Here is a 15,957-nt window from a genome sequence, read left to right as displayed (position 1 = left end):
ATTAATTTTATGTGCTGAATACTGTGGGTGATTTTTAAATATTTTGTTGGAAACTGAAATGGTTATGTAAGTGATAAGCAGAGACAGTCTGCCAATGGGATTTCATTCCCCAGCTCTTTCACACAACATAGGGATAGAACTTAATTTGGCAACCTAGCTTATACCTTCTGGGTTTGACTCCAAGCAATGTAAAACTGTTTATTACCCTAAAAAACTCACTCCTAGCACTGCTAGGACTTGAGTAATGCAGTAGTATGTTTCTGTTTTGTAGATGAAAATAGGCTGAAAGTTGAAACCTGTTCATTTTCTTGCATTTAGCACTGCTGTAGTGTGTGCATCAGTCACAACATACTCTTACTGTTCTTTTCCTCTCTGCCCAGGGTGCAATGGCAGCAACTTACTCTGCTTTGAATCGTAATCAGTCACCAGTTTTGGAGCCAGTTGGCCGTTCCACTCTTGCTCAGAGGAGAGGTATTAAAAAAATTACCTCAACAGCCCTGTGAAATGACCTCAAGCAGACACTTGGTACCACGGCATAAGATGATAGCACAACTCATGGCGACAGGTAGCACATATCTGACAGATACCTGCAAGCACACTCTGTCCCAGCTGGTACCTATAATGCTGCTGCTCCTGCTGCTGCTATGCTTTCATCTACTCTCGCTTTAAACTGTTGATGGCAAGTTACTGATCTTACTGGAGCTGCAAATGGAGTGACAAGTGGAGACAGTGAAAATTACCGTGTTCGCGACTGCGTAAACCAGAAGAATTACAAATGCCACCTCTGTCAAAAATACACTGAATAAAGCACTCTGCACCACATAGCATTATTTTTATAAGGAATATTATTTTTGTCCCCTAAAATATTCTTTGTTACAGGCCGAGATGGACAATTTATGTTAAGCACTTAGCTTAAACAATCTGTTTATATTAGCACTATACATTGTGCCATCCAACATTTTGTATGTTTTTGTAAACAGTTCACAAGCAGTACATTTCCGTGCTGTTTTCTTTAATGTATACATGCCTTGTTTTACTTAGATATTATTAATCATTATGACAAGTAAGTCTGATTAAACAGTGCACCTGGATTAATCAGTATTGTTGGACAGCTCTAAAAGAAGCCTGACTGTTAAACAGCTACTGAATGTAATACTATGGATAAGTAGTTTTCCTTGCCTATGTCTTTTCTACATTTCTGTGTTTTTGATGCCACATGTCACGTTATAAAATGTAAACAATGAATCTCTCACCATACTATATATCCTATAGGTAATGTAACCCAGAGAAAAGATAACTTGCTCCATATCTCACTGTTTTTGTTACCCCTCCCCTCACTTTTAGTCTCTCCCATCTAATCTCTGGACTCAGGAATTATTGCTAAATACTTTCTGATAGAGGACATTTCTATATGGTTTATTCTTATAACCCATTGTTAATATTTTATCTGTATTCTATGACTTTTGTTTAAGGAATTGTTCAGTGAATGAATGTTGGCATTATAGAAGAAAGGCAACATTTGAAGATAAAGCAAAACATATTGGTCACTAATAAGTAGCAGCCTGCAAAGAGTAGACTTAAACTGCATTCATTGCAGCTGCAAAACTGATGGATGTAATGTTCTGTCAATTACTTTCTGATAATTTTAATTGACTTCAAAAGCAAAATGAGGGGCAGGACATAAAGATCTGTTTGGTTAGCAAAGGATCATTCTAATTTACCATGAAAGTAGTGTCATCCCAGACAGGTAAGATGAAGCCATTCAAAGGGAACATTCTCACTTTTCCACAGATGAACGTGAGTTGGTAGTGAGGGTGGAAGACTCACTTTAAATACTGGTATAAATTTTTAATATTTTTGGCCTCTTGGTATCTAAAGTAATTAAAGGCCCATCTTGATGGCTTGTCTTGAAAAGATGAAATTTCCCAAATGAGAAGGGCACTGGAATGTGTTTGAATACAGTGAGTGTTCCATTCCACCAAAATTACAGGCTGTGTAAAGTCCTTCCAGATATGAAATGACTATTGGGAATTCTAGCTTTAATAAAATGCAGATCTGGGTGAATGGCTGTTGGTGAACAATGCAATTTTGTGTTTTGCATAAGAAGGTATTTTCTTGGCTTAGTGGAATTAACTTTCTTTTATGCTCATTAATTGGCCTATTTCCCTGAAATCATCAGTGATTTGTTGAAAGAAACAATCATTTTTATGACACCAGAGATTTGCTCTGGATGGGAGTGTTTCTTCTGCCAGAATTTTTTAGTTCCTTGGGGAAGCTTCCTTTGCTAGATCTGCAAAGGATCCCACTTAAAATTTTGCTAAATATTTAATCCATTATATAATTGTGAAGAAATTGGTTTTATAAACAAGGATTCTTAATTAGCCTAGCTCTCAGAAGTTTGAAAACACAGCTCTTCCCAAGCAAACAGTATTTTTCCCTTACTTGGTGCTCTAACATTGAAGTTCCCTTTAGCTGTACAGATGCATCTACCCTTCCTTCAAGAAACATTTTTAAGTAGAGGCAGAAAAAGGCCATCTTTTTTTTTTTTTTTTTGACAGTGTCAGCAGTTCCAGAGGAATTTAGTAAAACCTTACCTCTCAAAAAATGTATTTTTCAGCTCTGTGAGCAGTTTTAAATCAGGCTTCTCAAAATCTGGAAACTGTACTTTCTGGTGGCTTTCAAGGTGTTAATTAGAAGATTATCATATCTAGTCAACCAAATAATTAAAATACTGTTGAAATAAAAGGATGGCAGTACTTGCCAGTGTGTCAGTAATAACATTTCACTTCAGGAAGGAGTTCCTGCTCTGTTCAGTGTGTGTATATAGGTACCTGGCAAAGAACAGACCAAAAAGAGGAAGTGTTGAGCTGCCTCACTATTGTCAATATCCATATTAAAATAATATAAAAATACTTTCAGTAGTTTTATTGTAGCCTTATTTTGTGGTCCTCAAGCTCATTAGCCAAATAGTGAGGCAAAGTCAACTCCTGCATTTTATGTATCTACACTCTCAAGTGAGCTGTTAATTTAGTCTAGACTTTACAAATGTTGCTTTTAAGTCATGTATATATATCAGCAGAGGATGAACATTTTAAATTGTAGCAAAACACAAAAATTTAGCACACCCTAAGCTGAATGTGTTGAAGTCTAGATCCTATATTTTGAAGTTACTTTCTAAACCAAGGTATAAAGGGCCTGCCTAATCAGGGAGGTGTATTTTACAGCCAGGCAGGGTTTATGTACCTTACTTCCTGGTTTGGATCCATGTTCATGACTTCCACTTTTTTCTTTGTTTTTATAGCTGCAGTTGTTATAACCTGTAAAGAAATCCACATAATGCTTCTCTGAGTCTCAGCACTTTTCTGTTAGAATGTGAGTTTATGACACACTGTGTACATGCATTGCTGGACTGCTGCTTGGTCTGCAAGGCATAGCAAGTGACTCAGAGAGTCATAGAGGATGAAAAGAGAATGCAGATACAGGTGAATTTTTCTGTGTTGACCATGGTTTGTTTTTAATTTGTTTAGTGTGAAATTACCATTTACTGTGCTTGAGAGCATGAGGGAACAGAGGGAAGAGTGAAGTTGCAATACCCATTAAATGCCATCTATGGCCAGTAATGGCAAAGTTCTGTGTTCATAATAACTATAACATTGAGTAAAACTTAAAAGGAGTTTTTCAAACAAATAGTTAAAACTTTTTTTCTGAAGAGACAAGGCCATAAGAAAATAGATTAACTGTGTCTGGGATTTATGTGTGTGTGTGTTTTGCTTTTGTAAATGTGGTGTTACCAATTAAAGCTGTGCTTTTCTATTACTGGAAGGAAAGGATTCAAAGTGTGCTGGCCCTTACTAAGCAGCAGTGGTTCATAGATGAATTTTCACTTATGAAAATGATGTAAATGATTAGCTTTATCTTGATACTCTTGACCTAATCAAAGGGAAGGTGTACTTATGAGGGATGTAATTATTTTGCAACCTAGTTGGGGGGGGGAAGTCGACTTAAACAATTTTTAAAAAATTACAAAATCACAGATAAAATATTTTTCTACGATTCTATACAATCATACTTTATACTAGTTTTCTCAGCATGGCATGTGAGTCTAAGGTACTGTTCCAGGAAATCAGTGGTATTGTACCTTGTTCTAGACCATTACAATAGCATCTGTTAGATGCTTGGCACTGCTGTCATAGAATGAAATGCTAGTTAAAAAAAAATTAATTGTACTGAATACTTTAAATGATTGTTTTATTCAGAGTCTGATCTAAGAGATGTTCCAATCATGCTATTAATGTGTAATTAAAACTGTTCCAGATGTAACTATGAACAGTTTTGGAAAGTATCATTGCTTGTTTTCCTGTCTAATGGCAGGTTTTGTAGTCTTCAAAAGAAATTGAAATTTCTACTATGAATAAACTTTGAAACATCTTAAAGGGTTGTTTTGTGTAGTCATTTGTTCTGACCAGTTACAAAAGTCATTGTTTGTTCATCACTAGCTCTGAACTACCTTCACAGCACACTGAGTGTGCTTTGCCAGCCAGAAAGGGTTTGTAAAAAGCCAGTGTCCTGACATTGCAGCATGTTGAGGAAAGCAAACATGGAGACAAAGGAAAAACTCCTGTTCTGCTGGTGCTTATAGACCTGATCTAACACACAACAAGACCACAGTGCAAGGATATTGTATTTAAAGATCCTGTCAGGTTCCAGTCAACTCTAAAGTACCACTTAATGGGAGGCTGCTAAATAACATTTGCAGTGCCTGCATTGCTCTGGACACTGAAAATATGGGCGTGTTGGATAATTAATTCACTTTGTAAACATTTGAAACATAATGGTATATGCAGAAGCACTCCATAAACAACAAGCCTATGTTTTGGCAGCTCATACAACTTGGAAGCTTACAGCTGTGATTCTTTTTAACTTTGCAACCTGGAAAAGATGAGAGATTTTCAAAGGTTGCATAGTGTACAAAACATTACAGTAATTGTGATAGAGGAATTGTGAAGAATGTTGCCAGAGGTTTTGCTAAGTGTACCAGAAGAAAGGCATCAGGTAACATGGAGAGGTTTGGCATGGATATGGGGCAAGGGTACTTGTGATTTCCGTGGTGAAATTCATACCTGGGATCAGAAGTCTCCATAGTTGTGGCCCTTTGTTCACACAAGGCTTTATGCTGCCTGCCTAAAAAACATTTTTTAATTTATTTACAAGTAGACTGGGTCATTTGTAAACCTCCAGAAACTGCAAAGGCAGAAAGGGGGGCTGGTATACCACAGCTCCTGCTGTCAGCCTTCCTCACCTTCGTACCCTCTGATTTACAGAATCATAGAATAATTTGGCTTGGAGTGGAGCTTGAAAATCATCTGATTCCCATCTCCTGCCGTGGCAGGGACATCTCCCAGCAGAGCAGAAGCTCGGGGCCGCATCCAGCCTTGCCCTGAGCCCCTCCGGAGATGGAGCACCCACAGCTTCTCTGGGCAGCCTGTGCAATGCCTCAGCACCCGCACAGTAAAGAATTTCTTCGGAATGTCTCATCTAAACCTACTGTCTCAATTTGAACCCACTCCTCCTTGTTCCGTCACTACGAACGCCTGTAAATAGTCTTGCCCCATCTTTCCTGGCAGGTACTGCGGGTACTGGAAGGAGTTATCCTGACACCGCTGCCCCCGAGCGCTGTGCGGTGTCCGGGGCTGCCTGGGTGCGCACTGCCAGCTCCTCCTGCTCCTTTTCCTTGCACTGCACCCCAGCACGCCCGGCAGTGCCCAGGCGGGGCCGTTCGCGGGGCCCTTCCCGGGGCCGCTCGCGGGGCCGGCACGGGGAGCGGGCCCTGGGCGCGTCCTGCGCCGCCAGAGTCCGCCGTGCCGCGGGGGGGCGCTGTGGTCGGCTCGGCGCAGCGGCCGGAGCGCAGCGCACGAGCCCGCGCAGCCCCGGCCCCGCCGCTGGTCCCGCCCGGAGCCGCCGCCGAGCCCGAACCGCCGCCCCCGCCCGGAGCCCCTCCCGCCGCCCCTCCCGCAGCCCCTCCGCGGCGGAGCGTTCGGCGCCATGCCCAAGAATAAAGGTGAGTCGCCCTTTTCCTCCGCCGGGCCCGCGGCGGCGCGGCCGGGGCCGGGCGCGGTCTGGCAGGGCAGGCCCGGGCGCCCCTCACGTGGGCGCCGCCGGAGCCCGGAGCCCGCGGTCGGAGGGGCCCTCGCGGCAGCCCGGCGGGTCCCGGGCCGGTCCCGCCTGCCGGGCGCGCTCCGGAGGCCGCTGAGGCCCGGCCGGGAGCGGGAGGCCCTGCCCGCGGCTCGCTTGTCAAGAGCGGCCCTGCCGGGAAGGCGGCCGGGCCCCTCCGTGCCCTCGCTGGGCAGCTGCTGCCGCTTCCCTTCTTTCGTACTCCGGAAAGAAACGCAGAAACCGTGATGAAAGGGAGCAGCAGATTTTAACAGCGGGGCGAGTATGGGCTGCTCTTATGCTCTTCGTGAAGAGCATCTAATCCTGTTGCCACGTGTGTGCCTTTTAAAAGGGGTTGCTTCACTCGGAGGGTAAGCTTCCTCTTGAGTATTTCAGGGATTTCAGCAGCACAGTAACTGAAGTTATCCATCTGCTCTTGAAGATTACGTGCATCAGGCTATCCCACCGCTATTTCTGAGGTATTTGGTAGCAGGGATCACAGAAACTGAAAATGGCCATCTTGTGAAAATCATTTTGAAGGCTGCTGTCACTCTAGAGCAACCAGGACAGCTTAAACAGTGGAGGGTCTGATGTTTAATTACTTTGTTACCACCCAGATAAAAATTTAGACTTAAAAGTAAGCAAAAAATCTAGATCTGGGTGGGATATTTAAAATTGACATATAGAGTACAAGCATAAAAATCTCCATAAGTCTGGCTTTTTTCACTCGTATCTAGAGACAGTAACACCTGCTTTTTCTTCTCCCACTTAATTTAGGCAAAGGAGGTAAAAACAGGCGACGAGGTAAGAATGAGAATGAATCAGAAAAAAGAGAACTGGTCTTCAAAGAAGATGGGCAAGGTGAGTTTTTAACTGTAGTGTGGCAATGTCATTGTTTTCAGTCACATACTGTAAGTGACAGAATAGAGAGAGGTATTCTTATTGGGGTTATATTTGAATTCCAAATGGCATATTGAATGTAAGAGAAAGACAGTAGGGGGAGGGGAATTTCCAATATCTTCACTGGTTAAGAATGACATTTTCCTCTTCTTGACCTTAGTGCATGCTCTGTGTAAAACAGCACTTAAACATTTCCTAGAAACCTCTTGATAGCTTTGTGTGAGGGTCTATGAGCAGCTGGCTTAGCATAAGTGGTTCAGTTTTGCCAGTAATTGTCCCTGGGATGCACAGTCCCACTTTCTGTTCTGTATGGACTCTAACATCTCTTGGACCCTTCACTGAGCTCCCCAAACCGATGGCAGAGCAGCTCATCTCACTGTTCTGTCCCCTGATGGTCTGCTTCACTTGGCTCCTGGGCTGAAGTCTGGCAGTTTTTAAAGCAGGAGCAGCAAGTGGGATGCTGTGTGGTGAAGTGAGGCACAGGAGAGTTCATGGGGGATGACTGGATTCCCATCTGCCCTGCCTTTGGTGACAGTGAGCTCACCTCCCTTTCAGCTCACCCTGCCTTGTGTGTCACACTCTGGTGGTTGCTCACATAATGTGAGTGCTTTCCTAGTAACCAGTTAATCAGTGTGTTTGTTAGAAGTATGGGAAGGGTACTGATTTAAATCACTGTAGAAGTGCCACTGAACAAATTTCTGGTGTTTTGTGTTGGTTGTAAGCAGAAAAGGAGTTTATTTTTATGTACGTCTGAAGCTTAAGATCCTTTACATCTCCCAAGCAAAATCTATTTAATGAAACATTATTCTCAGTTATGAACAGTCTCCTGGTTCATTGCACTGTCCAATTTGTGTGAAGTTCTCCAGTATGTGATTTTTTGCAGCTTGGTAAGGGAGATGAAATGCAAGGTGAAGAGATGAGGGTGGGGTTAGAGAGGTGCCTCACAGACCTCAACTGAGGTCTGCTGTTTGCCTTGCAGACAGTGTCTGATAAGGGTTCTCTCCTTTCAAGGACAGAGGGTGGTGTCCCAGAGCCTCTGCAAGAGGGATTCAGAGTCTCAGAGGGTGCTGTACAGGGCATGCAGCTTTCTCTGCCTCGGTGACAGCACTGAGGTGTTGTCCCTTAAGACAGGTGCTGTGATGTTGTCATGTACTTTCATACTCTGAGTGAGTGTGACTCAGTAGCTCTGAGACTTTCTGTAGCAAGCATTTGAGAGGGAACCAAAGGGTGGATGCAACCAAGAAGGAGCAGTAGTTGAAAATGTTAACATCAACAGTGATACAAAACTGTGATACATTCAGCAGCCTGTGTGGGTGCTTGAAGCTGCTGTCAGCAGTTCATGTTTGATAAAATATTACAGCAGATTTGGGTTACAGTGGAAAAGTTATTGGTTGTATCTTGAAGTTGGGTTTGTTCAGAAGTTTTGCTCTGTGGCACTTTGGGACATGACTTGGTGGACTAACTGCTGGATTAATAGCTGTACTTGCTGATCCTACAGATCTTTTCCAGCCTAAATGATTCTGTGTTTCTATATGTTACCCTCTCTTTCAGAATATGCCCAGGTGATCAAGATGTTAGGCAATGGAAGACTGGAGGCATTATGTTTTGATGGTGTGAAGAGGTTATGTCACATTAGAGGGAAGCTAAGAAAAAAGGTAATTCTGAAGCATTGCAATAGGAAACAGTGATGTTATGCATCACATGTAATTGTAAAAATTTGCATATGCAGCTTGTTACAAAAACAAATATTTCTACTGCACTTAATATTTTAAACTACTTTTTTTTTATAGTAAACTGGTCTGTCCTCCTGCTTCCATTGCTGGCAGAAGAGTAGGCAGTCTCTGGCTCTTGGGTGAAGCTCACAGTTGAAGGGGTGCCTTTCCATGCGCATTTCTCAGGGGAAGGTTTTTGGCTGCTTATGAAATACAAGCTTTTCATACTCTAGAAAATAATCCATATATAAAATACTAAAAATCTCCCTAATTGCAGATGGGGAGCTTGGTGACTATTTAGAAAATACACCTCCAATTCCATTGTTTCATTGTCCACTTCATCAGTTCCCAAAATATTTCTGTTGGAAGCTAGTGTGCAAAGATTTGTACCTTCAGGGATAAGTGTTTGCATTCTTAACTTTGCCCTCTTCAGATGGTGTCCCCTCTGGCCCTTGTTAGGTGTTACCTGTTCCTGTCCTCTGCTGGTGTATGGTAAGGAGGCGGTCCCTCAGTCTGTTTCCAGTGGAAGCAGACATTCACTGTCTTCATTCTGGATTGTTCCATTTTTTGGACAGACCTGAGTGCATGTGTCTTGGGATCAGTGTAAGCAGTGCTATAGTTGCCTGCAAGAAACTGTTGAAGGTAGTGGAGAATGTGCATAAATAAACACTAAGTGCTGCAGAATTAATTTCTTGCACAAAAAGCACCACTTAACTATTCCTTACATTTAAAAGAAAGGAAATTCCAACTGAAATTAGTTCAGTCTCCAAAAAAAATCAAGCAGATGTGAACCCACATAGAACCACCCTGTGCATTTAAAAGAATATCCTCTTATGCAGATTTCTGGTTAACATAGTTTCTAGAAATAACTCAGTACATTTTCTTGTGCTCTTCACTGTTCTTGTCCATCACCCCCTTCATCTAGTTTTTCTTTAATTTGTGCCATTGAGGAGCTCAGTTCACAGAGTTCATGACTGGTGCCTTGATGCATTCCTTCTGTTTTCTCAGATGTTAAGGCTTAGGAAACACCCTGTTGGATAGAAGCTCTTCAGAGAACTTTGATTACCCTGTAATAGCTCCATAACATGTAAAAATGACTATGAGTATTTATGACCTTGGATTTGCTGTTAAAACATTAAATTGGATATTTCTGGCATTCTGGTTAGAAAATGAAGGTAGTGGCTGTAGTGAATTGTTTGTCTCTCTGTAAATCTAAGTGTGCAGTTTGGTTCTTGTGTTATACAGCAGAAGTTGAATTTTTGTAACACTTGTTTTCTCCTTCAGGTCTGGATAAATACATCTGATATTATATTGATTGGCTTAAGAGACTACCAGGTAAAAATCCAGTATAATATGCCACTATAAGGAGTATCTTACAAGTATCTTTATTTACTGTTAAATTACAGCAGGTGTTGTGAGGAAATTCCTGTCTAACTTTGCATTTGTATTTAGTTATGCTAAATCATGATTTTTAGTTTCCTTGTACTACAGAAAGATTGTAATGAGTAGACAAATTCTGGTTTGACTTGTTCTTCTAAATTGCACCCTGAGACTTTGTGAGTGAAGGTACTTATTGTCATCAAGCTTGACCTGTTTTTTTTCCAGATGTAGCTGTTTGGTGCTTGCATCCTATGGTGCAAAAGGAGATGGAGTCAAGTACCAAACATGTTATTGTGATAATTAGAATTGTTGGTAATCAGAATTTTGATGTTTAGGCTTTTCCCTAAAGAGGGAAATTAATCACTAATTAATTTGTAATAAAATTTCCAAAAATGGAGTGGTGTAACTTTACATAATATAAACAGTAGTGGGAAACAATTATCAGGTTTTCATTAGGTGAATGCCTTTCATGAATGTTTGTGTTGTCAGCAGTTGTTGAAGATAGGTTCTGCTTCTGAAATGTGCATTAGGTTTATAAAACATTTAAGATACTGTCACTTACTGTATATAATAAAGTACTTAAAACTAGGAATTTTTTGGATTTGACTTCGCCAAGGGAAATATAAGTTGAATATTAGGAAGAAGTTTTTACAGAAAGAGTGATAGAGTACTGGAATGGCCTGTCCAGGGAGGTGGCAGAGTCACCATCCCTGGATGTGTTAAAACAAAACTGGATGTGGCACTTGGTGCCATGGTTTGGTTGAGGTGTTAGGGCTGGGTTGGACTCCATGAGTCTCTTAAAGGTCTCTTCCAACCCAGTCATTCTGTGATTCCTGATTGACCTCAACACCTCACTATGTGTGTTGTCTGAAGAAAGGTTAAGTTCAAAGGCATGAAACTGAGCTTGTCAAGTTATTGAATACTCAGCATTTCTCATTGGTCTCAAACTCTCTTTTGTCTTGTTGCCCAAGGAAGTTGTGGATGCCCCATCCCTGGCAGTGTTCAATGCCAGATTGAGTGCCCTGGTCTAGTGGAAGGTGTCCCTGCCCATGGCAGGGGGTTGGAAGTAGATGATATTTAAGGTCCCTTCCAATCCAAACCATTCAGTGGATTTATAAATTACTTATAATTGGAGATAATTAAGTTATCATTCAGAAGAAATGAAAATACTCCAATGTGTTTACTTCACATTTAAGGGAACTGGAGGGGAAGGAAGAAAAAGATGTTCTTCTGTAAATATTATAGGTGTTAATCCACTGTAAATAATATAGTTGTTATAAATAATGCAGTCTGCTGAGGTTAATAGTTTTATTTTTCCTTCATAGATGACTAATCCATTCTTATAAATTCTTATTTAGGATAACAAGGCTGATGTTATTCTAAAATACAATGCAGATGAAGCCAGAAGCCTGAAAGCATATGGGGAGCTTCCAGAACATGGTAAGAATCTTTTCACTTCACATTGGAAGTTCATGTTGGATAAGAATACTCAGTCTATCTTGGCACAGTGTGAGTGCACTCCTTAACTTCTCCAAATTCCTTCATAGCTAAAATCAATGAAACAGACACATTTGGTCCTGGAGATGATGATGAAATCCAGTTTGATGATATTGGAGATGATGATGAAGATATTGATGATGTAAGTAGTAAATGTGTATTTTTATCATATGCTTGAAGCTCTCATCTTTGGCATTAAGCTGTTGTTGTTAGTTCTACAGCAGGGAGTACATGGATGTTCAGGATAGCCTTGCTTCTCAGGGACTGCCTCAGGAATTGCTGTGGTGCATTCATGTGCCAGCTTTCTGTCCTCTCTCCTGTCCTACAGTCATTCCTGTGCTGGCCTCTAAACACATGAAACATTTGGTGTCACACTGCTAAAACACACGTGGGGAGCAGTCTGAAGGTGCCTAAAAGAGAATCAGTCATTTGACACCCCCCAGTTCCTCTAGGTTTAACAGCCTTGCTGTCCCACCAGAACTGCAGCAATAATTAAGGAATTTGGTTTTTAAAAATAAAGGTTTTAAATCTCCATTTTTCTTTACATAAAAACTCCAAAAAGCTGCATCCTAGTAGTTTTTCCAAAGTTAACCATAATCTTGACTGTCACAGTCACTTGTGTTACTGCTTACCACTGCACTGGAGTAATTGGTCATGTACACTCTGAAATTATAGTAGTAAAATTGTTATGATTCAAATTTTATAGTAAATTGCAGAAGTGGTATCTGCTGTTCAATGTTTTCTAAGTTGATGCACTTTAATTTGCAGCTGAGAGATGAATGTGTGCAGGGTCAGCTGGCTGAGAGGATAAGTAGTAACTTACTGAGCCAGTGAGTTAACTTAATTGGATAGACTGCTCTAAGAATACTATTATGCTTTAATTCTTCATCTTTTTAGTCCTCTCTCTGAGTTGATAATATGACTAATTCTTTTTAAATGCTTCTATTATTCTGACTTTTTTGAGGTTATCAATATATGATTAATTAGATCAAGTATTTTAAAAATATCAAAATGCTGAAGAATTTTTCTTCAGACTTTTGAAAATTTCACATTGGGCCTGTCAGTGATTGAGCTTACTGAAGATTTAGCTCATTGAAGCTAGAAAAACTAGTACTGCATGCTTTTAATAATGAGGCTATTGTAAGACATCAAAGAGATAAGTAGCTGTAGGAAAAATTTACACACTAATGGATCTGTGTATGGGGTTAAGTGAGAAGCTATGATTGTTTTTAAGCTTTTGTCAGCTCTTCAATAAAATATTAATATCATGCTTTAAGAAGGTAAAAGATGTAAAGAAAACATGTGAGTAACCTCTGTGAGGATCACCATCATATATCTGGAATGAAGTGCAGTTTCCAAGGTCATTGTTAACAGGAGGAACTTGGTGGATCCTTTCCTTTGTGTTTTGTATCAGAAGGATGATTAGAAAGTCACTACTTAGGGAAGTGACTCTCAAATTTGGTTTTATTTTCATTTGTGAGAATCATGGGCTAATGGATGGCTGTTCCAGTGATGTATAATTTTATTGCAGGTACTGTGGTTATGCAGAATTGCTCACCTGCATGACCATAGCATTGTCACAGGGGCTGGTGGGGACAAAAGCAGGGAGCAATTGTTCATGTGTGAAGAAAACAGGGGATGAGCTGAGACAAAATAGGACTGTGCTAAGTTCAGGAAGTCTCCTGTTGAACTGTAAAAATAACTTTAAAGAAGTTATTGATGAAATATACACTTGGATGAAATACATGCTGTGGTGTTTTTGCTTTTCAGATCTAATTTGGAACAGAGGTTTACATTCCAGCTTTTTTCCTCCAAGGATTGTTCTACATTGATACTTCGATTATTTCTTGGGTGATGTCCCTTACTTTTAAGAAGACTGAAAATTCTCAGTAAAGAGTGTAGTTTGTTACATCAAAAGGATTTATTTTCAATGTTTGTTTTAAAGTATTTATATTTCTTTAGAAATGGATAATGCTGGATTATCACAAAGGTTCAATGACATGCCACAAATATTTTGTCTCTTCACCAATTAGAGCTTTTATCTCTGGATGTAAGTGAGATACAGTGACATGGGCTGTAAAAGACTGCATTTTTCCCTCTTCTGCTTTCATCACTACAATTCCAGTTAAACTTGTATTTTGAAATAAAAATTGTTTACCCTGTAATTATCATGGATTTTGATTAAAGGCAAATTACCCAGTTCAGATTAGTATCAAATCATACTATGCAGTGTCTGTCCTTATACCCTTGCCTTGATGTTAACTTTAAAAAAGATTTTGATAATATAAGAGGAAGGCAGAAATCTGCATTTAAGCTCACAATGCATGATGAATCTGCTTTTCGTGTCTAGTAGCATGCTGCTATTTTTATACTGATTTTGATAATTAAAAACACTCATTATTTCCAAGATGTCAATTTTCCATGGTGGAGGGAGGGATGGGAGAGGAGTAAAGATGAACAGTGAGCAGCATCTCAAATTTGCAATTTTTTGGAGGCTGCAGTGGCTGAGCTGCAGCTGCAGATGATGAACATTGGGTGGCACCCGACTGAACAGGGAGACACAAATGCAAAGCCTTCACAGTGGGGTTTGTACTGAAAAATGCATAAAATAGGTTTTCCCCAAAGTAAATGCTTAACATTCTTGATATGTTAAACATGTAGAATATTTTTACATTATACAAAAGGTTATGTTAAGAGTAGAGTTTTATTTTAATCTGAAATTCCATACATTGTAAGGTGCAACATAAAAGCTTATGTGAACTTTGAGTAACAATATAAATAAGAAAATAAGTTTGTGTCAAAAGTAGAAAGAATCTTCTCATCCAGAATAAATCAATGAAACAGACTGCTGGAAAGATTCTTGTCCACCTTCAGACTGGAGGAGTCAGTTGAGAAACTGAATAAAGACTAACATCATCATGCAAATATTATTTTGTGGTAGCCTTAGTGTCTTTGTCTTTAATAATGTATTTAACGACTCTGAAACAGGTTAATGAAAAAATTCCTTTTGTGCCATAAAGATCTGATTCTTGACACTTGTATTCCTTATACAGTCTTTTTGGTATGATGTAAAGTGACTACCCCAATAGATAAAAACAAAATGGCTTTAAATACAGAGTGGCCTCTTTGCTTTATATGTATTTTAAGGAGATTTAAACATCCAGAGCTTTTGTAAAAATGTCTTCTCTTATTCTTTCATTATGGTGTCTATTTTCCTTACATGGATCAGGTACCCTGCTCTAGGAAGAACATTTCCTTAGTATTAAGTAATTATTTAATGGATTTTAACTATTTGTTGTAAAAACTTGGTAAGTATTGAGGGAAAGATACTACCAGTACAGCATTCTTACTTAACTGATCTTAAATGTATGAATTTACTGTCTTTGTATGTCTGTAAGGTTCAATTGTGAAGGAACATAGATGGTGTAATGTTTCATAATAAGGCTTATAAATCACTCCTAAGTTCATTGGTTTCCTCATTGTATTCAGCAGGCTAAGCAGCTCTGAAAATGGTTAAAAGCTCTCAAAGTTCTTGAGGTGTGTGCTTTCAGTTGTACTAGCAGGAAGGTTAGTGATTAAACTGCAGAAAACATGTACTGAAGATTCAGGTACTGTGGGAACTGTACTTTGCAACCTGATACTCTGGATGTGAAATGTAAATGCATGGTCAGTGCTTAGGGGAAGCAGGTACACACTGCTGCTTTGGGGAGCCTGCAGTTCCCAGTGTAACACAGACTGCAGCTCTGGGTCAGAGATGGAGCCACTCTGTCAGAATTGGTTCTGGTTTGTCCTGAGGTTCCTTCCAGTCTTCATTGCTCCCACATTCATGTCTGGCTTTACCTAAACCGCACATTTTAAGGAAATTTCTTATTTAACTATTAATTCTTCTTAGTGCACCAGCTAAACACCCTTAGGTTTCTACTCATAAACTGGGCTGTATTGCCTTTGTGAGGACCCTTGGTCACCTTGTTTCTGTCCTCTGCTAAAGCTCCCTTCACAGTCTAATCTAGGCAGCTTGATATCATCCCTATTGCCTTTTTTCCCTTTGGGGCTGGAAAAACAGCTTGCACAAGAAGCTGGCTTTCCCATGTCTCTGTTCAGAGCACAGTGGTAGAACAGCAGCTGTCAGCTAGAGCATTGCAAGGTTGCTGACTCCAAAGCTGTGAAAGGCCTTCCATCTGTAAAATATTTCCTAGATAAATTTTTAGTTATTCTTGTGTGAGAATTACAGCTGGCTTTTTCCCTAGAGTGCAGAATTGAAAGCAGGGATACAAAAATTATTCTCCCACAGCTAAAATACAAACTTTGTGTTCTCTGT

General features: G+C 40.1%; 2 protein-coding genes across 4 annotated transcripts in view; both read left to right on the top strand.

Moving 5' to 3' along the window:
* The window catches only part of RPS6KA3 (ribosomal protein S6 kinase A3), a 73,805-nt gene extending 69,372 nt beyond the window's left edge, over positions 1-4,433 (top strand). For all 3 annotated transcript variants that reach the window (XM_058800562.1, XM_058800561.1, XM_058800563.1), the window contains one exon: positions 381-4,433. In XM_058800562.1, coding sequence (XP_058656545.1) covers positions 381-503 — 123 coding nt within the window. In that variant the 3' untranslated portion in view covers positions 504-4,433. The remainder of the gene's footprint in view (positions 1-380) is intronic.
* A 1,459-nt stretch (positions 4,434-5,892) lies between these two features.
* EIF1AX (eukaryotic translation initiation factor 1A X-linked) lies at positions 5,893-14,773 on the top strand. Its single transcript, XM_058824534.1, has 7 exons — positions 5,893-6,058; positions 6,928-7,011; positions 8,602-8,705; positions 10,047-10,097; positions 11,501-11,582; positions 11,690-11,781; positions 13,410-14,773. The coding sequence occupies exons 1-7, from the start codon at positions 6,043-6,045 to the stop codon at positions 13,413-13,415; spliced, it is 435 nt and encodes a 144-aa protein (XP_058680517.1). The 5' UTR covers positions 5,893-6,042; the 3' UTR covers positions 13,416-14,773.
* The last annotated feature ends 1,184 nt before the right edge of the window (positions 14,774-15,957 follow it).

The sequence above is a fragment of the Ammospiza caudacuta genome, chromosome 2 (genome assembly GCF_027887145.1).
Source record: "Ammospiza caudacuta isolate bAmmCau1 chromosome 2, bAmmCau1.pri, whole genome shotgun sequence".
NCBI lineage: Eukaryota > Metazoa > Chordata > Aves > Passeriformes > Passerellidae > Ammospiza > Ammospiza caudacuta.
The sequence above is the reverse complement of the archived record's forward strand: the minus strand, read 5'-3'. Positions and strand labels throughout refer to the sequence as shown.